Source organism: Mya arenaria, chromosome 9 (assembly GCF_026914265.1).
Source record: "Mya arenaria isolate MELC-2E11 chromosome 9, ASM2691426v1".
Lineage (NCBI taxonomy): Eukaryota > Metazoa > Mollusca > Bivalvia > Myida > Myidae > Mya > Mya arenaria.
This window is the reverse complement of record NC_069130.1, coordinates 11287876-11311110: the sequence shown is the minus strand read 5'-3', so window position 1 is coordinate 11311110 and position 23235 is coordinate 11287876. Positions and strand designations below refer to the sequence as shown.

Below are 23235 nucleotides of genomic sequence, written 5' to 3'. Positions count from 1 at the left end.
GAGTGAGTGAGTGAGTGAGTGAGTGAGTGAGTGAGTGAGTGAGTGAGTGAGTGAGTGAGTGAGTGAGTGAGTGAGTGAGTGAGTGAGTGAGTGAGTGAGTGAGTGAGTGAGTGAGTGAGTGAGTGAGTGAGTGAGTGAGTGAGTGAGTGAGTGAGTGAGTGAGTGAGTGAGTGAGTGAGTGAGTGAGTGAGTGAGTGAGTGAGTGAGTGAGTGAGTGAGTGAGTGAGTGAGTGAGTGAGTGAGTGAGTGAGTGAGTGAGTGAGTGAGTGAGTGAGTGAGTGAGTGCAATTCAAACAGAGTAGTAAAAACATATACACAAACATTTGCACCCGAAGTGTAATGTAAGTAATATAAGGTAAATAATATAAATTGACTAGTATATATTTTCTTTTTCTACTCGTACAACTCTTTACAATAGTATCAAAATATCAGGGGCAACCGGGATTGTTATTTAAACAATGAAGTCGACAGGTCTGGCCCAAATATCTCGAAACTGATGACATGAATTTACATTTTAAAAACTGTTAAAAACTAAAAAAAAAACCATCCCGCTTTAACGTTTTAAGCACATAACAACATCGTATCAACCATTAAAGTAATAACCAAAATGCATACATAAAGCAATATTAAACCTCGCATCAGCGATTTTAAACAAGTGGCATCATCGTATTGACCGTTAATAGCAAGTAACCATATCGCACCAACCGTAAAAAAGTTACTAAAACACACCAACCGTTGAAAGCAATCACTAAATCGCATAAACCATAAACAGGAAGTAAAAACATCGCACAAGCAGTTATAAGCAAGAAATCACATCTCACCAGTCGTTAAAAACAAGTAAACACATCGCTCCAGACGTTAATTGCAAGTAACTACATCGCACCAACCGTTGAAAGCAAGTAACCACACACGCACCAACCGTTGAAAGTAAGTAACCACATCGCACCAGCCGTTGAAAGCAAGTTACAACATCGCACCAACCGTTGAAAGCAAGTAACCACATCGCACCAACCGTTGAATGCAAGTAACACATCGCACCAGCCGTTTAAAGCAAGTTACCACATCGCACCAACCGTTGAAAGCAAGTAACCACATCGCACCAACCGTTGAAAGCAAGTAATCACCTCGCACCAGCCGTTGAAAGCATGTAACCACATCGCATCAACCGTTGAAAGCAAGTAACCACTTAGCGCCAACCGTTGAAAGCAAGTTACCACATCGCATCAACCGTTGAAAGTAAGTTACCACAACGCACTAACCGTTGAAAGCAAGTAACTACATCGCACTTACCGTTGAAAGCAAGTAACATCATCGCACCAACCGTTGAAAGCAAGTAACACCATCGCATCAACCGTTGAAACCAAGAAATCACATCGCACTTACCGTTGAAAGCAAGTAACAACATCGTACTAACCGTTGAAAGCAAGTAACCACATCGCATCAAACGTTGAAAGCAAGTAACAACATCGCATCAACCGTTGAAACCAAGAAACCACATCGCACTTACCGTTGAAAGCAAGTAACCACATCGCATCAACCGTTGAAAGCAAGTAACAACATCGCATCAACCGTTGAAAGCAAGTAACAACATCGCACCAACCGTTGAAAGCAAGTAGCAACATCGCACCAACCGTTGAAAGCAATTAACAGCATCGCACCAAACGTTGAAAGTAAGTAACCACATCACACCGACCGTTGAAAGCAAGTGACAACACCGCACCAGCCGTTGAAAGCAAGTTACAACATCGCACCAACCGTTGAAAGCAAGTGATAACACCGCACCAGCCGTTGAAAGCAAGTAACCACATCGCATCAACCGTTGAAAGCAAGTAAAAACATCGCACCAACCGTTGAAAGCAAGTAACCTCATCGCACTAACCGTTGAATGCAAGTGACAACACCGCACCAGCAGTTGAAAGCAAGTGACAACACCGCACCAGCCGTTGAAAGCAAGTAACAACATCGCACCGACCGTTTAAAGCAAGTGACAACACCGCACCAGCCGTTGATCACAAGTAACCACATCGCACCGACCGTTGAAAGCAAGTGACAACACCGCACCAACCGTTAAAAGTAAGTAACCAAATGGCTCCAACCGTTGAAAGCAAGTAACAACACCGCACCAGCCGTTGAAAGCAAGTAACCACATCGCAACAACCATTGAAAGCAAGTAACCACATCGCAACAACCGTTGAAAGCAAGTAACCACATCGCACCAACCGTTGAAAGCAAGTAACCACATCGCACCAGCCGTCGAAAGCAAGTAACAACATCGCAACAGTCGTTGAAAGCAAATTACCACATCAAATCAGCCGTTAAATCGCACCAGCCGTTCAAAGCAATGTGCACTAATTTGTCAACCGTTAAAAGAAACTTACATCGTAGTAACCTTTAAACGCAAGTAACAACATTGCGTTAACAATTTTTCGTTAAAAGTTTCATTTTTCAAGAGTTTGTATCCAATGGTAATCAAACTTCATACAATGGTAGAGCACAATGAGAGGAAGTGCAGTGTACAAAACCATAACTCTATTCTTGCTTATTACTTAGTTATTGCCCCTTGTTACTTTTTTTTGTCCGGAGTATAACTTGAAAAGTTCTGGATGGAATTCATTGGAACTTCATTCAATGGTATAGCACAGTGAGAGGAAGTGCAGTGTACAATAACCATAACTCTATTCTTGCTAATGGCTGAGTTATTGCCCCTTGTTACTTTTTTTGTCCGAAGTATAACTTGAAAAGTACTGGATGGAATTCATTGGAACTTCATACAATGGTAAGGCACAGTGAGAGGAAGTGCAGTGTTCAAGAACCATAACTCCACCTAAACTAATTACTGAGTTATTTCCCTTTATTTGTTTTGTTTTTTGCTGTCAATTTTTTTCCAGTCCTTAACTTGCAAACTACTAGATGGAATTTATTAAAAATTCACACAATGGTAAAGCACAATAAGAGGAAGTGAAGTTCACAAGAACCATAACTCTATTTCAGCTTAGTACAGAGTTACTGCCCTTTGTTACTTTTTTCTTGTCTGGAGCATAATTTAAAAACTATTGAATGGGATTTAATAAAACTTCATACAGTGATAGATCATAATGAGAGGAAGTGCAGTGTACAGGAACCTCAATTCTATTTCAGCTTATTACATAGTTAGTGCCCTTTGTTATTTTTTCTTGTCCGGAGCATAACTTGAAAACTATTAGATGGAATTTAATAAAACTTCATACAGTGATAGAACATAATGAGAGGAAGTGAAGTGCACAATAATCATTACTCTATTTCAGCTTATTACAGAGTTACTACCCATTGTAACTTTTTTCTTGTCCGGAGCATAACTTAAAAACTATTGGATGGAATTTAATAAAACTTCATACAGTGATAGATCATAATGAGAGGGAGTGCAGTGTACAGGAACCGCAATTCTTTTTCAGCTTATTACATAGTTAGTGCCCTTTGTTACGTTTTCTTGTCCAAAGCATAACTTGATAAAGCCTTCACCTCCATGTGAAAATACAGACTACTACTCTGGCTTGGACCATATATATATATCAGATATGCCTCACAAAACAGATGTCATGGAAACTTTCTGGACTGACAACAAAGCTGTCTGGATTGCCTTTTAAGTGATTACCATTACCATTTAAGGTTAACCATTTCATATAATCCTGCCTACACAATTCTAACCAAACCTATCAATATCTTGCAGGCAACAACTATGTTCAATTGCTAGTTTATAAACACATATTCCAATCATGAATTTCATATCTACCCATATTTTTCAAAAAATTAAATTTTAATTAACTTTAAAAATATTTGTGTACATGAAATCTTAGATGATAAAGTGTGTCATCTAGGATCAAAAGTTAGGTCTCTGGGACAGATCTTATTGGAAAAGCTGATGAATTTATAAAATGTTCATTTTTCCTCACACAAATGGAATAGTTTCTGTTCATCAGGCTTTTTGTATGAACGATATATCCGATAAGTATATATATGGGTCTTTTTGGTTAAAAATACTAGGTCACTAGCTCAAATCCTCGGATTGCAAAATTTCATCGTCAAATAAAAATCCGGCTTTAATGCGGCGTTGCCGCATTTCGTCTTGTAACATCATTGTATCTACCGATAAAGGAATCCATACCATCGCATCAACGTTAGATGCATGTACCAACATCGCACCAACTGTTAAAAGCAAGTGAAACCCTCGCCTCAACAGTTATAACCAAGTAACATCAACGTATCAACTGTTAAAATCAAGAGCAACACCGCATCATCTGTTGAAAGCAAGTTGAAACATCGCATTAACCGTAAATAGGAAGTAACAACACAATTGCACGATTTAATTCAATGAATATTTACATTTTATTGACAACTACAAGCGAGTGGACAAACCAACGTTAGTAATGTTCTTTATGGATAAACGAACAATGCTCGACATAATCGGGCAACCAATATCTGTATGAGTGTGTTTAATTATACACCACATGATCTAAATGGTTCGTTTTTCCAGGCACCGGCTCTGGTTTTCTACAACGACGCTGAGTTTACCGAGGACGACTGGCGGGGCATCCGACAGATATATGCTAGCATCAAGGCTGACGACCCGATGAAAATTGGAAAATATGGCCTGGGATTCAAATCCGTCTTTCATTTGACAGGTAAAATAATGTCTTATTTGTCCGGGCTGTATTTTGACCATGCATTTTAGGATTGCAAAAGGCTTGCCATGAAGATTCACCATGCTGAGATGTCGTTTTGCGCACAAGACCCAGGTATGTACTTCAAAGATCAAGCTCGAACTTAATAGTGAAATGTCAAAATGAGTACAATTGATAGGACTGATTTGGACTGAGCCTTATCCGGGCTGTTTCTTTACCATACAATATAGGATTTCAAAAAAATGCCATGGAGGTTCACCATGCTGAGGCGTGGTTTCGCAGGTACACGTATTATTGAACTCCATGTGATTATGTGTTTCATTTGCATAGAATATCATTATGTCTGTGTCAAATAATCTTTAAACGGGCTCGACATGTCGCCATTTGGTGTCTTGTTTATAACTGCTGCTTGTCCGAGTCATATCTTAAAATAATTTTGAACAAAGTGATGGTTTTGTTGAGACGTTCCAATAATAGTCAAAATTTTAATTAGAGGCGTCTAAGAGGCCGAATGCAGCTAATTATTTATTTATTCGCAAATATAAACAAATAAACAGGACAAATGGCAACTGGGCTTAATTCATTAAGTTCTTGACAAGCAAAAATAAGTTGTTGTTTTTTAAATTGAAATTAAAAATATTTAAAAAAAATCGTGATCATGAACGTGAGATCGTATTGCTAAAACGTAGCTGACCTTGTTGTTCAATTATCCCCCGCTGTCAAAATCGGTGGAGGGATGAACATTTAAACGTTGTCCGTCCGTCCGTCAGTCCATAACCATAACTATAAATCTTTTGAACAAAAATTAATTTAACATAAGCCATGTGCGTATAACCATTGTGCACTGATAAACATGTAAGCTATTTATCTAGTTCAGGTAAGTAACACAAGAGTTATTTCCCTTCAATAAATGAAAAAGAGCTACAAATATCCGTCTGGAGCAATTACTATGTAACGTATCGCATAAATAAATGAAACTGATGCCATGTGTGTATAGCAATAGTGCCCTGGTGCATGCACACGATTCATCTGATTGCGGTCATTAACACAAGCGTTATTACCCTTTAAGTATAGAAGAAAGCTGAAATTGGTTATCTAGGAGTTTTTACAATGTAACTAATTGACCGAAGCTAATTAACGTTTTAGGTATATAACATATATGTGTCCTGAGTGCTGTGGTGCACGTTCAAGATTTGTCTTCATCGTGTCAGTAACTCAATAGCTGTTGCCCTTTAAAAAATAAAAATGCTGGAAATTGTCCTTTCATTGTAGAAATGAAACAAATGTGAAGTGTGTATAGCTATGAAGTGGTGGTGCACGCGTAGTTTTATCTTGATCGCCTCGTCATTACAAGAGAAATCACCTTTTAAGTAATGGAAAAAAGGCTTAATATGTTATTACTTTGCTACTAATTGTCATAAATTACTGAAACGTTTGTAAAGTGCGTAAAACTATATTGGAACAGTGAATGTGCATGATTCGTATGTATTTTGGTGTCAGTATCACTAAAATTATTCCTTTAAGTAATTTGGCTATCCTCATAAGCTATGTAACTTAAGAACAACAATTAATAAAAACTCACATACCATGTGTATAACTATTTCTCGATGATTGATGCGCAAAACTCAATTATTGGATCAATAACATTTGACTAATATTATAAAAAAATCTCTAATTTGCCAATTAAAAGCACTGTAATTTATGAAATTATTATGCTTGAATTTGTCTTTTTGAAGCGATAATTGTGGTTTGCTGAATTTAACTTTTTGAAATGTTAAATAACTCTGAGATATGAATAGTCAAATTTGCATTTTACATATCTAAATGTAGATAGGACAAACTAAGCATATGATCGAACATCGATGATTAGCTCTTCGTGAATGTGGCTTTTACCTTGTGATACTGATTAAATAAGATTTCTGCACAGATATCAAAAGTACACTTATGAATAGATTTTGACGATCTATCCGTTTGGCCGTTCGGCCCAAAAATGTTTATATATGTTATAACTCGATTGAACACAAAGTGCTCAGGGTGAATTGTTCACATTGCCCATCATCCGGCGTCGGTCTCATGGCCCTCTTGGATAAACAAATTGACCATTAATACAATAACAAATGCACGATGCGTTGCTACAGTTATAAGTTCATAACAAATTTCAGATCATCCCTGCATAGTTAGCGGTCAGAAGATACTTTTCATCGATCCTCATGAGAGAAATCCAGGAAAGGTCTGTGTCACTATGAAATTAAATAAACTACGAACATGGCGACGACTTGACATGAACATTTGCCTTCGCGCTCTTGACGGTCTATTTGGGTTTGATAGTGATACTCTAGACAGCGGGCGATTCCCGGGTACCTTGTTTTGGTTTGGCCTAAGAACTGAACCAAACAAACTTTCTGAAAGCATATGCGATGAAAACCAAGTAGAACGACTTATGCAAGCATTTATCGATGAATCAAAGAGGAGTTTGCTCTTCCTAAAGACGATTTGCAGCGTGAAGATGTTTGCGAATTCATCAAAAGAAAAATCACAACATGTGGCTCCCGATTCATCTCGAATTTTATATCAAATGTACAAAGGCATTGGCACCCCATTCTGTCAAGTGAGCATTGATAATGAAAAGGGGAATCTGCGACACCAAAGAAAAGAGATGTTGGCGGAAGTGTCTGAGATAGGAAGATCGATACCAGCCGAGTCTAAAATGTGGACTGAAACTGTCACAGTGCATACGGAGATTTTCGGCAATTGCACTGTGTCCAAATGGTTTATGATTAGCTTTATGAAAGGAGGCGACGTGTCGGAACGATTTAGGACATTACTGGCCGATGAAGACATTTGCAATCCGCATTTAGTTGGACTCGCTTCTCCTATTGTGGAGAAGGGAGAGTACAATCGAAACAAAGGCCACGTATTTGTATATCAACCTCTACCGCAAGAGTCTAGCGCGGTGACCGGACTTCCTGTGCATGTGAATGCATTTTTCGTGCTAAGTCAGAATCGCAGGCATATACGATGGCCAGATACCGATAACGAAGTTGTGGACAAGAAAATTGAATGGAACTTGAAGTTGGTGTCTGAAATTCTACCACACGCATACGCCAGTTTGATAATAGAGAATGTCCGGTACTGCAAAAACAACGGATGCGAGGCACACTTAGTTAAGGGTATCTGTAATGCAATACCCGATACCAATCTAGTTAATGAGAGATGGCTAAAACTGTGTACTGAGACATTGCGTTTGCTTTGGAAACAGCCGATACTAAGGACGCTAAATTTGAGTTGGATAGAACCACAAAGTGCTGTTTATTTGTGCAGGAACAAGGTCCCCAATGTTCCACAAAGAGTTTTGGAGCATGTTGTTTCAGTCTTCATGGCCGACAACCCTGCGCTTACCGACGTTAGCGATCATGTTGCGGATTCGTTTGAAGGAACTCACCCAGGAAAATTGTCATACTTAACACCTGGTCTTTTGCGCAACATCCTGTTAGCTAACGAAACCTACAAATCTCGAGACAATAAAGTAAAATTGAGCCTGCTCCAGTTCCTTTCAGTTGACAATAATTATACTCGTTTCGAGTCTCTTGAACTTTTACCACTGGCCGATTCAACATTCACAAAATTTGAGAAAACAGCTTCTTCTGTTTACGTAGAGGATCAAGATACAACCAAACTGTTCAGTGACCAAAGCGAAAAGTTTCTCGATGAACAAGCCTTTGAACATCACAGCACTTTGTTCAAAAACTTGGAAAAAACGGGTATGTGCAAGCTTTTGCAAGTTTGATAAGACATTCCCCTTTTTTCTGTCTATTTCATTGGTTAGAATGAAGAAAAAGGATAGAAAAGAAAATGTTTAATTGCATACCGAATAATTCAACTAAACAGCATAATGTTTTAAAATATGACTTCTCCATATATTTAAATTATGATTAACAAATCATTATTATTATTTTATTACGTAACCTTTTCACATATCTTCTGCAGGCTTTTTTCAACTAAAACACCTAGACACTACCGACGTCATCAAGTTAATCTCTGAAGCACTGAACCACTTTGACGTCCACGGCGGTGAAACTGTGCAGAATTCAAAAGTAGAATGTTGGATAAAGGACCTTTGGACCCAAATCATCTTGCCGAGATGGGGAAGCAACTTGTGTGCATTTGAAAACCTCCCAATATTCATGGCATGGCAGCGTAACGCAACTCTGCGTTTGGTAAGCTTAAAAGACTTAATTATGATTGCCCATAATATTGAAGACAAAAGAAAAGAAGAATGTATTGACCAATCGTTTTGTTTATTTGGCGTCATCGTGATCTATAAGTTACCAGATTGGTGTAACGATCCTCGTATCAGAAGTTATGTTCTACCCAATACATCTGATGGCATTATGTCTGCCATGGAGAGGGTAAGTGTTGAGCGAACCAAAATGTTCAATGAAGATTCGACAGTCTGTCAAAAAGACTGTTTACGGGAATTTCTTTCTGAAGTATTCGAAAACAAAACCATATCAATGGACTGTAGGTCAAAGTTGAAACATTTTAACATTTTCACTAAGTCCGACCTAAAGATCTCGGAGCACATTTCAGCACAGTCATCCAACGACGTATATTTCATTGACAGTTTCCCTGTTGAATTTCCTATGCCTGTGTTATTGGCAAACTCACAAGCTGAATTATCTCTTCTGAAATCCTTGAGAAAAAATGCAAAAACAACGAAAGATATGATAGTGCATGCACTGCAACAAAAGGATAAATACACTACCGAAACTCTTCAGAAGCTTATGTTTTGGTTGCTAAATAATTCAATTTATTTAGAAGACGACACTATCTTGAAGCTATCTAAGCAAACGGCATTCCTGACGACAGATGAAAATGTGACTTGTAAAGCATGCGAACTATTTGATCCCAGCGATGAGGTGCTCAAGAACATTTTCCTTGCAGAATCCGTGTTTCCTGTTATCGAAGACTTGAAGAATTCTACCTTAAGTAATTTATTTCGGATCGGTTTAAAAAGAAGAAGTGACATAAGGAAGGAAAACATACAAACGTCAATTGAACGGGTAGAACGTTTGGCCCTAGAAAACTATGAAATGGCGAGGTGCAAGTCAAAGAGTCTTATGAAGTTCTTGAATGAACACATTGACTTAGTTCCAGTGGAAGAAAGCAAGTATAAACACTGGATAGTTGTAGATTTTGATGATGAAACCTATCCGCAAAATATGCCGCTAAAATCTCGCGCATCCACCCATTTGGTGTCTCCTGATTCTATTGTATCCTCCAAATGGGTATATACTGTTGGATCTGTCACTAACGTCCACAACTGCAAGGACTTGCCTGAGCTTGCCAACGTTTACAACTGGAACAACACTCCAAAATGTACAAACGTTATTGACCATCTTTCAAATGTAATTAGCGTATTTCAGCCTCAGAATAAAACAGAGTGCTTAAAAATGATAACGGATATCTACAAACATCTGTCCGAGAGGTCGATGGAAAATGATGATGTTTTCGATGAAATGAAGCAGAAATGGGACCAGATATTTAACAATGGCCAGGTGGCATGTGTATGGAATGGATCAGATTTTTCCCCAATTTCAAATATTTACATTGAGTCGCAGGAGGGTGATGTAAATTTGCATCATTACATGAGACTGTTACCAAGTGAAATGATGGATGTTAGTGAATTTTGCCTAAGACTTGGTTGCCAACCAAGGTTAGGGCTCGAAACCTATTTAAAGGTGTTATCAGAAATCGATACTGATAGTATGAACGGTACACTGAATGGGCAAAGCGAGACTCTAAAGATAGCAATTGATATTTTGAATACCATTAATGAAAAATATTTTGAAGAGACTGATGACGATTCTGTCAGGGAACGATTGCTTTTTCCGATCGATAAACCGGACCAAATCGTTTTGCAACCCGTCTCAAAATGTGCATTAAACGATCTCGGAAGTAACTTCGACGACAATCCCTTCGACGACGACGAAGATATTCATTTTATAAATCCGAAAGTTCCAGATTTAACGGCCAAAGCGCTTGGGGTTAAATCGGCCATGCAACAGTTGTTGTCCTCAAGTGATGCATTTGAAGAATGGGGACAAGAAGAACCTTTGACACGACGAATACATATGCTGTTACAAGAGGGCTACGTTGAAGGCCTGGCAATAGCAAAGGAACTTTTGCAAAATGCTGACGATGCTGGTGCAAGCAAGCTGTATATACTCTATGACCAACGGACGAATGACGACTTTAAGAGTAAGCTGTTAAGTCCGGAACTGAAAGAGTTTCAAGGTCCAGCGCTGTGGGCGTTCAATGATGCAGTTTTCAGCGAAAAGGATTTCAAAAATATAACGAAATTGGGTGGAGCTACAAAAGAAACAGATGCGTCTAAAATTGGAAAATTTGGACTTGGGTTTTGTTCAGTGTATAATGTCACAGATGTACCAAGCTTTGTTTCTAGAGACAGTTTCGTCATGTTTGATCCTCATATGACACACCTGAGTAAAGCCTTGCCTGGTAAAAACCCAGGAATAAGAATAAACTTTAAAAATGAAAGAAACAAGCGAACACTACAGAGGTTGAAACATCAGTTTCAGGTGTTCGATAATATTTTTGGATGCAACCTTACGGATGCTAGTGAACCGTTCTTCAACGGAACGTTGTTTCGCTTACCTCTTAGAGTAAGAGGGAGTGAAATTAGTGATAAGATCTTCTATAAAGAAAGCATAACAGAGCTGCTCGGGATTGTAATAAAAATGGCACCCAACATGTTCCTCTTCAACCAGAATGTAAATGAACTAAAGATATTTCATCTGAATCAGTCTGAATCGCCAGATGAAATGAAATTGGTGTTCGAATTACAAAAGGATAAAGCTTGCCTGATTCCAAAATCACTTGGAAATATTGGTATTGTTCAGGAAACAATTAGACGAAAGCAGAACAACGATCTCAAGTCTAATCCACTGAGAGCAATACAGAAAATTTCCGTTTCTTATCAGTCCCACAAGAACAAACCAATGGGTACTCAAAACCATACAGCAGATAAAGAATGGTTCGTGTCGTGGGCAACTGGTGTTAATCAAGCTACTCTAGACTTCGCGTGCAATGACGATGGTGCTTTACCTCTTGGTTCAGTTGCAGTTGAATGTGCAAAATGTATTGATGGAGTCCTGAAATGCTTCCCAATTACTGTGTCAAATGATTCTTATAAGGATCCTCAAGGAAAGTATTTCTTCTTTTTGCCACTTCCAATTGCAAATAAACTTTTCTTTCACATAAACGGCCAATTCACGGTTACATCAAATAGAAGACATTTAAGGACAGTAACAGAAGATGACACAAACAAATCTCAAGCTAATTGGAACGAGTACCTCATGTCAGATATCATTGTGGAAGCACTCGTTTATTTATTTGAAAATAGCCATTTCCAAACACCGAATGAATTCCGGTTTTGGCCTGCTACAACAGAACACGATGAATTTGAAAAACACTTGGTGAGTTCTTTCTACAACAAAATTTCAAAAGAAGACAACAGAGTTTTCTGGGACAAAGGAAGTACATATTCGTTTTCACAAATTGTGCTCATTGACCCGGAACTGCATAGTATTGAAGAGGATGCCGTGGGAAACGTAGCGTTTGAAATGCTTCAGACACTGCTTAATAAAACAATATTGATTTCCTTACCAACAAATGTGCATATGGCCTTTGAAACAAATGTTGGTGAGGTCGTAAAAAGAAAGACTATAAGAATAGTGCAGTTTATTATCAAATATTTCTTGCCCAACCTTACACATTTCGGTGGAAATCCTGATATAGAGAGAAAAAGAGATTCTGTGACACGATTTATGTTAAATATGGTTTCATCGTCAACTGAGGTCCGAAACAACGTCTGCAAAACTGCGTGTATTCCAACAGAACCACATGCATCCCTTAAGTTACCATCAGACCTTGTTTACAAACAGTCCAAGATTGCTGTGTTGTTTGACGTAGATGATGAGAGATTTCCATGTGAGCCTTTTCATGAAATATTGACGGAACTCGGAATGATGAGCAATACAATGCCCGAAGAAATATTGATCGAGAGAGTGAGATCGGTGTGTTTAAAGAAGTGCTCACAGTGTGCATATGAAAGATGTATTCATTTAATGGAATATCTCGAAGACAATGCCGTAAGTGATACCTGTATTGAACAAATGCAGGCAATACCTTTCCTTCCTGTAATGCAAGCACCAGATGATTGGAAATTTCCCTGGCATGGAAGTTCTTTAAACGCTGTTGGACATTTATGTGAAAAGCACACGCATACAAAGCAATCTTTTGCATTTTTAAAACCAACTGAATTGTTCATAAGCGACAATTTAAATCTTGTGGGATGCCATTCCTTCGTTGTCGAGCATAATTTTTGGAAGCGTGTTTGCGATGAACTTAAGACTAAGCTTGAGTTGAAGAGAGTAAAACCCAACAATGTAACTATTGTAATTGACCAGATACAGATCATGTCGAAGTCGAATGCGTTTGATGTCACAGAGCTGGGAATTAAACCGCTTTTGAATGTTTACAGTTTTTTAGAGAATTACTTCAAAGAAAACAACCATGATTCCGGTTCTATTGCAGAGTCACTTAGAACAATGTCCATCGTGCTGATCGAAAATAAGTTTGTTTCGATTAAAGATGTTGCCAAGAGTCATTATGTGGATTGCAGGCCTTTCCTGTATGGTTTAAAGGATTCTCCTATCAGCAAATATTGTCATTTGTGCGATTGGTTGCAAATCAAAGACAAATTTAGCGCAGACGATATTGTAAACGTACTGCGTGTTCTTCAAAACAAAAACAATGGGGTTGCTTTAAAAGACCAAGATCTTGGACTCGTCAGGCGTCTATTGGAATGTCTTCATACTGTGCTTAAAGTCTCCGATCGGGATTGGCAAGATTACGACGTTAAAGATGAACACATTTTCCTGCCAGATATTGATAAAATTCTGAGGTCAAGTAGAGAGTTGTGTTTTGACGAGTTTAATTCGACAGATATCAGTGATGAAGATTTTTTCTACGTTCATACAGACATTCCAGAAACACACGCAAAATTATTTGGCGTTAGATCCATTAAACAACAGATTTTGTCTGAAACAGACGCATTTGAGGATTGGGGACAGGAGGAACCACTCACTAGACGCCTTAAAGTCTTGCTGGAAGAGGGATATGTCGATGGGTTTTCTGTTGCAAAAGAACTCCTCCAAAATGCTGACGATGCAGGGGCTTCGAAATTGTACTTTTTATATGACGAAAGGACAAATGAATCCAAACGTTCATCTTTGCTTTGTGAAGAAATGAAAAGTGCTCATGGGCCTGCATTGTGGGTCTATAACGACGCAGAATTTTCTGATGAAGATTTTGTAAACATTACAAAACTAAACGGCGGTACAAAAGAACTGGATACTAGAAAAATAGGGAAATTTGGGCTAGGGTTTTGCTCTGTTTACAATTTAACGGACTTGCCTAGTTTTGTGTCTCGACATAGCTATGTAGTATTTGATCCCCACATGCGATACATTCATTCAATTATAACAGGCAAAAGCCCAGGACTGAGAATAGACTTTTCTAAACCTAAGAATGCGCGTGTGATGTCTCGAATGAGAAACCAGTTTGAAATATTTGACGACATATTTGGGTGCAACATAACACAGCAAGAACATCCGTTCTTTAAAGGTACTTTATTTCGACTACCCTTACGGTCATGTCCGAGCGATATATCTGAGCATGTATATGGAAGAAACGAAATGATATCCCTCTTTCACAAGATACAAGAAATGGCACCATTGATGTTCATTTTCAATCAGAACGTGAAGGAATTCAGGTTGTATCATATGAAAAAAGGTGACTGTGTGGATTACCGAGAAGTGTTTTCCATACAAAAACAGTCCCTAATTATATCGGCAAATCCAAGCATAAACACAAACGTCGTTGAAGAGGCTTCAAGAATGAAAGAAGAACTTGAACTTGAAACATCGTCACTTAGGGTATTAGAAAATGTTCGCATTGATGCAACGACTCTCGAAGATGAGCAAATAAAATTTTCCTCAAATAAAAACTGTTATAATTGGATTGTGTCCTGGGCAACAGGAAATAACAGGGCGACGTTAGAAATAACAGGGAAAGAGAGAGGATCCCTTCCAGTTGGTGCAACAGCAATACCGATTCTAAACAGTTTGAAAGTTAAACATCTAACTTTGGCAGAAACTATGAATACAAATGAATGTAAATTATTGGAAATTGGGCAATACTTCTTCTTTCTTCCACTTCCAATCGTAAGCCCATACAAGTTCCATATAAACGCACAGTTTAGTGTAACATCAGACCGACGACATTTTAGAACATCAACTCAAGATGATATTGGAAAATCTTCATCAGCATCCGGGGAATGGAACATATGTTTAATGTCAGATGTTGTAGTAAGGTCTTTACTACATCTTCTCGGAGGCTTAGGTAAGGCGGCTTATCAGCTTTGGCCAACGGAGAACAAAAGAGACCTCGAATCTGTGTTTGCTGATTCGTTTTACCGGCATATAATTGAGGAAGGGGAGGATTTCAAAGTGTTTGAAAGCAATAAAATGCTTCTAGCGTTTTCAGAAGTAATCATCTTAGATCCCCAAATACGCAACAGTTCGGTTGGAAATACAGTGTTTGAGTTTCTTTCAGGAATATGCACAGAAACAAGTTTGGTTGATATCCCTGATATAATTTATGATATGTTGGTTAAAACCAATAAGGAAGTGGTCGAAAAGAAAACAATATCTTACAAAACTTTCGTTACAAAGTTTTTTTTAACAAACATTCACATATTTGAAGAAAGTGCAAAGAGAGATAAGATCATGTGCTACGTGTTGGAAAATGTTTTAGACGATGATATAGAACACTCAATTAAAACTACTCCGTGCATCCCTGTTAAGCCAGACGGCAAGTTGAAACTCATATCGGATGTAGTTGAACCCTTTGCAACAGCAAGGATATTTGAACTATTTGAAGAAATAGATGAAAGATTTCCAATGTACCCATACGCCGAAGACAAATTTATACTAACGTTAAAAAGACTTGGTATGCTACATGATCGTCTTCCACCGAACTTGATCATAGATCGAGCACTATCAGTTACTACAAAAAATGATGTTTGCAGTGTTTGTGCAGGTATCCGTTCCAGATCACTTGTAAAGTATATTGACAAAACATTACGAGTTCACCAAGATGATTTCAAACCGATTTCAAATGAATTGAAGACAATTCCGTTTATTGCTGCTTTGCCAAGACCCGGCTATTGGGCTTTTAGATGGTTAACAGACGATTGTGAAACTAGTGGACTTTGCGCTAAACATTCTGAAAAAAATACAGAGGGAATAAGATATCAGTTCTGCAGACCAACAGAAATCTATAATCACAACTGTAAGGATCTTGTCAGTTGTCATTCTAAGGTAATGAAACTTCAATGTTCAAACGAGTTTCACAAATTATTGGGCGTTTTACACCTTGATGCATCGTTGGATGTTCCAACTGTCATACGGTTACTTACAACACAGCTTGATGCAATGCAGTTAACTTTTCAATACCAGCAGCCGCACGCAATAAAAAGCCCAGAACAGTGTGTTTCGGACGTATACAAACGCTTAAATTCTTGCTTTCAAACGCTACCAGAAGGACATGAGATACCAGAGGTTTCAGAAATGCGTAGAAATTCCATAATTTTTGTAAAAGATCGTTTTATAACACCGCTGATGATTGCTAGGAACGTACTTGCAGATTGTCGACCACATTTGTACAGGCTTAACGACAGTGAAATTAAAGGATGTTCTGCATTATGTACTGTTTTGCAAATCCAGGGTCACTTCAGTCCGTCCGATATTGTAAAAACATTGAGGTCATTTTATGAGGACAAACATTCTAAACAACTGACAGACAAAGAATTGTCTCAGTGCAAAAATATTCTGGAAGTTCTCACTGACGAAATGAAACGGATGAAAATAACAACAAATGTATTTGTAGAACATGAGTGGGAAGTGTTTATTCCGGATGAAGACAAAGTTCTCTTTCGAAGTACCGAGCTTTGTTTCAATGATTTTGATGCAGCTCCGAGAAGTGATACTATGAGATTTGTCCACGAAGGCATTCCGAAAAACGTGTGTAAATCAGTTGGTGTGAAAAAGAAAAAGGTGCAGATTTTCGATGAAAATACCGATGACCTTGAGGATTTTTACCAAGAGGAGCCTTTAGTTACGAGAATAAAGACTTTAATAGACGCCTATCCTTTAGACAGTGGTATATTCAAAGAACTACTTCAAAATGCAGATGATGCAGGAGCAACAGAGATACATTTCATTTTGGATGGTGACATGCACTCATGCACAAATCTTATGTCGAAAAAAATGAAGCCTCTTCAAAACAAGTCACTTTGTGTTTACAACAACAGTCAATTTACCGAAAAAGATTTGATTGGTATCAGAAGACTAGGACAAGGGAGTAAAGACGACGATCCATCGAAAACGGGTAGATATGGTGTTGGTTTCAATTCAGTGTATAACTTGACTGATGCTCCCTCCTTTTTGACGAAAGGAAGTGTGGTTCCTAATGGGGAAGCACTGTGTTTTTTCGATCCGCTTGCGCGCTTTATTCCTGGAGCTACCCGAAAAAAACCTGGAAAACAGGTAAAAAATGTACAGTTATTTCGAGATCATTATTCAACGACTTTAGATGGCTATCACGAAGACCATTTCACAGCACACGAAGGTACAATGTTTCGATTTCCTTTGCGAGCAGAACCGTCTGATATCAGTGAACAACCATGTACGTTCGAAACAGTAAAACTTTTGCTCGAGGAATTTAAAACGGGCTTAAAAACTGCTCTTCTGTTCTTGAAAAACATTCACTCAATAAAGGTGGGCGAAATACACGAAAATAAATATACCGAATTATACAAAGTCTGTTTGGTGATGGACGCTACATCTCGAGAAACGAGACGCTCTTTTACTGAAAACTATAATAAATGGTGTCGTTCTTACATTGAAGACAGAAATACCGTTGTAGAAGCTTCACCGTATTTCGCTTTGTACAAAGTAGATATTGTCGTGAAAAGTGGAATATTACAAAAAGAAAGCTTTACTGTTTCACAAGCATTGGGGTTTAAATCGGGGCCGTCTGCTGAATTATCCAAACGCATAACTGAGAGAAATATTGGAATGATGCCGGTCGCCGGTGTAGCTTGTAGAGTTAGAAACAAGAATACCCGTGTTGTACCAGAAACCGGGTACAATGTACACTGCTTTCTACCCTTACCAATAGATTCAGGTTTGCCAGTATACGTACATGGTCACTTTGCACTTGATCACGAGAATAGGCGGTCTCTTTGGCAAGAAAAGGAAGACAAGGCATGTTTTAAAACAATGTGGAATACAAATTTGATACAAACTGTACTATGTCCAGCTTATGTCAAACTTTTCGATGTCGTTCGTGATGAAGAAACAAAAGATATAACAGACTTTCAAGTGCAAAGTAAAGTAAATGCAGTGGTAAATTATGTAACAGGCCTACTTCCTCGTGTGAATGACGTGAAAGGAGATTACTGGAAATTGCTCACCAAGTCTGTATTTCAAGAATTGGTCAGGGAAAACCATCTGTTTTTGCCATGTTGCTTAAACAAGTGTATTGAGACGACCTCATACATAGTTATTAAAGACGTATCTATCCATAGCTGTCTTTACTGGCTTTCTCTGAAAAGCGACGAAGATAAATTCCCTGTATATAACAGTGAAGAATCAAGCCAATTAGGCGATTTTTCTAAATCGCAGCAAAATGCTGTATTGAGAGACATTGGAATGAAAATAGTATTTGTAAATAAAACAGTGCAAGAAACGTTGCTTTATGCAGAAGAACCAATTCTTAATGTTACGCCTGCGATTGTCATGGACTTTCTGTGCTCGTATGATATGAATGTTAGAGACGGCTGTACAATAAACACAGATGTTGAAATCGCCTGCACTTTTTTGAAGTCCGTTGCAAACCTAAATTTGCTGATTAAATATATTGTCCAGGAACCAAAATATTTGTTAGAACATCTTAGTAAAATGCCCATAATGCTTTGTGAAGATGGGATTTTGCGTTGCTTAAAGAGGAGAAGTATTTTCATTACAAGCTTTTCAAAGCTATTTGATAAAAACAGGAGTTTATTTCTTCACCATGCAGTTTACAAAGAGCACAACGAAAAGTTCAAAGAAATGATGCAGCTAGATTCATCAATATTAAAAGAATTCACTGTAAATGAATTTAGCAGACTTGCCAAACTGTCGAGCTTTGTAACTGCTGAAAGTACAACATACGTTCTTTGGGACGAAGACAAATTGGCAAGTGATTGGTTAAAACAATTCTGGTTGTTTTTCGAAGAGTGTGTGTTAAAGCAAACAAAGATCAATGAGAAGACACCCAAGGAAAAATGCGTTGCAAATATCTTAAACGATGTTAGTGAGTTTGCACTCGTGCCAATTAAGAAAAAAGATGGGAAAAGGTTATGTGCACCTAAATTGCTCTATTCATTGATTGTAGCTGGCACATTTTCACTTAAATATGACAAGGTGTTTAGCAAACTGGACATTCCGGCAATTGAAAGAGGTGTAGTTGGCTCTGCTTTTGGGAAAGTTTGTGCATACGACTGTCTGACTCCAAACATGGCAAGGAATGAGAGTCCAAACACTGTTGCACGATGCCTTCATTTTCACAAGGATAAACTTCAAGCTACTAACCTATCTGTAGATGACGCCAAAACCATTCTTAGGTATTTCAATGATAATCTGCCAATCAATAATGTCAGCAAGGACACGCTGAAATCATTGCGGTTGTTCTCAACATATACAGGTGATCTTGTTGTTTTGAAAGATTTTAAAACGTCTTGTTTGATTCCAAACGCCATGCCAAAATGTGGAATAAATGAGATTATAAAAGGGAGCAGTGTTCTTCTAATCGAAATAGATCATACTCTTGACGCATTGATGAAAGAACTTGACGTGAAGGAAAGAAGAATATTAGATGTTTACATCGATCATATTTTGCCAATGCAAAAGCACATGGCTCGAGCGGATTTTTATGAACACGTGAAATATCTAGCGCGGTATATGGAAGAACATGAAGACCTAAAAAAGCAGAAAAATGGAAAGATTGTTCAAATGTTACAAACAGCACAGTTTGTAGAAACAACGGATGGTTTTAAACGAGTACAGGACTTGTTCGACATTAAACATCCAGTATTTGCTAAGTTTTGCAAAGATTCCGAATTTTTGCCAATGGCTCTTCGAGATCCGTCTTTACGAAAATTGATGAAACAACTGAATTTGACAATAGAATTACAGTTAAACCATTTTGTGCGGTTTGCACATGAAATAGCATCAGCTTCTGGAATCGGTGTGATATCCAAAGAAGTATTTGAAAAATCAAATCTACTTTTGAATCAATTGTGCAGCATGAACGATGACTTTTTCAAAAGCAATTGTATTGACAAATTGCTGGACATTCCATTTGTCGTACCCTACGTAGTGGAAAACCAGTATGTTCCAATAGCTGATAGCATTTCGAGAGGAAAGCTTGCACCAATACGTGGAATGGTTAAACGAGAAAATTGGAAGATATGCTGGTCTTCGTCTCTGGTATTTCCTATAGAGTTAAGGCAAACACGTAAACAAGTTATGTCATTTCTAAAGATTCTGGACAACCCTTTACCGGATCAGTGGTGTGCGCATTGCAAAACTGTTGGAAAAAACATACTAAATGCTTTAAAAAAGGCTCCTAAAACCATTGATCAGAAGGATTCAAAGTTTGTGATGGAATGGATTTATAAATCCGTCAGCTTTTATGAACAAAACGTGGATATGAAGACGGAATTTTTCGACATTCCAATAGTTTACCTCCCCGAAAGAAATTTTATCGTTCCTGCAAAAAACATTGTAGTACAATGTCAAAGTACCGATGAAATTCCACCGTACGTTATGCAAGCTCCTACCTATTATGGGAAATATTTTGACACCTTTTTAAAATTAGGTGCATACCAGTCCGCCGAATTACCTTGCTATTCGGCTGTACTGTCCCAGCTTTTACACGGGGAACCGTTATTACCTAAGGAACTGTCAGATGCAAAGAAAGCCATGATGAAAATCATGGAATTGCTGCGTTCTGAACCGTCAGATTGCGTTCGATTACCAGAGTTGTTTCTCCTTTGTAGTGATACATTAATCAGAAAATCAACTTGTACCGTTGTTGCCGACCATCCCTTTTACAGGAAAAGGTTGGAAATAAATCTGAAGACTATTCCTTTTGTTATGACATTCCGCCATCGTTCCGAATTTGAATTGAAAAGCTGGTTTAAGAAACTTCCGCAAAATATAAGGCCGCACTTTTTAACTGACGTTGTTAAGGAAGAAATAGATACTTCAAGAATGACTGTAGTTCCTAACGAGGTTGTCAGCAAAATTAAAGATTACATGCATTCCTCATTGTTTAAGGAGTTCTTGTTGAGGCTAGCAAGGCATTCATATATAACGAAGAACAAAGCTGAGTGGGAAAAAGAAATGGAAAGTAAAATAATTAACAGAATAAGCAATTTGGACATTAAATGCGTTGAAGGAATAAATACTGTTTTACAAATGTACTCAGTGGAAACAGGACTAAAAGAAAACTTGCAAAAAGTTTCCGGAACTGAATTGTCAAAACCGGTCCATACGCAGTATACAGATGAAAAAACGGAAATATTTGTGCAATTCTCCCGCAGCCTTCTGTGGCTTGATGAAGTAAAAGAAGATTTGCTTAAGTTCATTAAAACTATAACAGAAGGATCAATTGACGACATTTACGGATACCTTATAATACGCATACTGAATTATTCTGCAACGCGAAAAGACATGGACGAAACGTTCGAACGTTCAGGTATTTTACCGTACGATGTAAAGTTTGAAGAAGATCCCATTTCTCCAGAACCAGGTAGATACGTTCCTAAGCATTTGCATAAATACTTAGATAACAGTTATGGGATTATTCATGACTTCGAGTACAATTTTATTGCCTATTTAGTTGAAGATCCGGCTCTGTGTGACGATGAGATAGACGATTATTCGCCAACATATATTTTTGTTAGAGTAATCCAAAGGATAGAAAGGACTGCACAAGAGCACGAACTAGTGCAAGAGTACGAAATAAACATCGGAGAAGAGAAAACCGTCACAGTGAAAGCATATTTGCTATACAAATTTGTTCGACAGAAGAAGGTTCAACTTTCTAAAGAAAGATCCATTGTCTTATATGAAAGAGAATCAAGCGAAGCGTCGTTTGTGCAAGAACGATCATTAAAGGATATTTGCGTTGAAATAAGACAAATATTGATTGATGCATGGCCCAGAAATGACATCGAACGCCGGCATATTGTCAAACGCTTAATGCTGAAATGGCACCCTGATAAAAATCCAGACAAAGTTAAATTAGCGACAAAAGTGTTTCAGTACATTCAGCACTGTTTAGGTTTACTTGAAAGCGGCAAGCCAATTCCTGAATATGCAGGAGACGACGAAGATTTTGTCAAACGAAGTCAATCTTCTGGCGGGTCATCGTACTGGCATGATCGATTCTGGCAAAGATACAGAGGGAGCTACGATGACGATGATTGGTATCCACGAGGGAGGAGAAATAGAAGAAAAAAGGGAAGCGGAGCACACGGAGGGCAATACAACTACGATCCTTTTTCGGGGTTCTTTTCCGAAGATAGAAAGCCATATCACTTTTACAGCGAGGCCAAGCGATGGCTGGCGCAGGCTGATGCGGATTTACTAGAAGCAGAGAGAAGTCTGCGAGACTCGGAAATGGCAAACAACTGGATATGCTATAAAGCTCATCAGGTTTGAACATAACGTGCATTTCTAAGTATTATTGTTAAAAAAGGTACAGATCAAACAAAATGATCAACGTTTTAATGTTTTAGTTCGCTAAATGATAAATTACGTCTCCCCCTCTCTGGGGGAGACATATTGTTTTTGCCCTGTCCGGTAGTCCGTCAGTCCGTCAGTCCGTCCGTACGTCACACTTCGTTTCCGATCGATAACTGGAAAACCGCATGACCTAGGATCACCAAACTTGGTAGGGAGGTTGGTCGTGAGGTGTAGAGGATCCCTATTGTTTTTGGCGTCACTAGGTCAAAGGTCAAGGTCGCGGCGACCCCCAATATAAAAAACATTTCTGCTCAAAATCTTGAGAACGGTTTAACCTAGGTTCACCAAACTTGGTAGGGAGGTTGGTCATGAGGTGTAGAAGATCCCTATTGTTTTTGGGGTCACTAGGTCAAAGGTCAAGGTCGCGGCGACCCCCAATATAAAAAACATTTCTGCTCAAAATCTTGAGAACGGTTTGACCTAGGTTCACCAAACTTGGTAGGGAGGTTGGTCATGAGGTGTAGAAGATCCCTATTGTTTTTGGGGTCACTAGGTCAAAGGTCAAGGTCGCGGCGACCCCCAATGTAAAAAACATTTCCGCTCAATATCTTGAGAATGGTTTGACCTAGGTT

The 23235-nt window shown here is 38.4% G+C and overlaps 1 protein-coding gene across 1 annotated transcript in view; it reads left to right on the top strand.

Moving 5' to 3' along the window:
* The window catches only part of LOC128246590 (sacsin-like), a 36241-nt gene that overhangs the window by 4200 nt on the left and 8806 nt on the right, over window positions 1–23235 (top strand). The window contains exons 5-7 of the mRNA XM_052964857.1: window positions 4511–4658; window positions 6821–8419; window positions 8646–22573. Of these exons, the coding sequence (XP_052820817.1) occupies window positions 4511–4658; window positions 6821–8419; window positions 8646–22573 (15675 nt within the window). The remainder of the gene's footprint in view (window positions 1–4510; window positions 4659–6820; window positions 8420–8645; window positions 22574–23235) is intronic.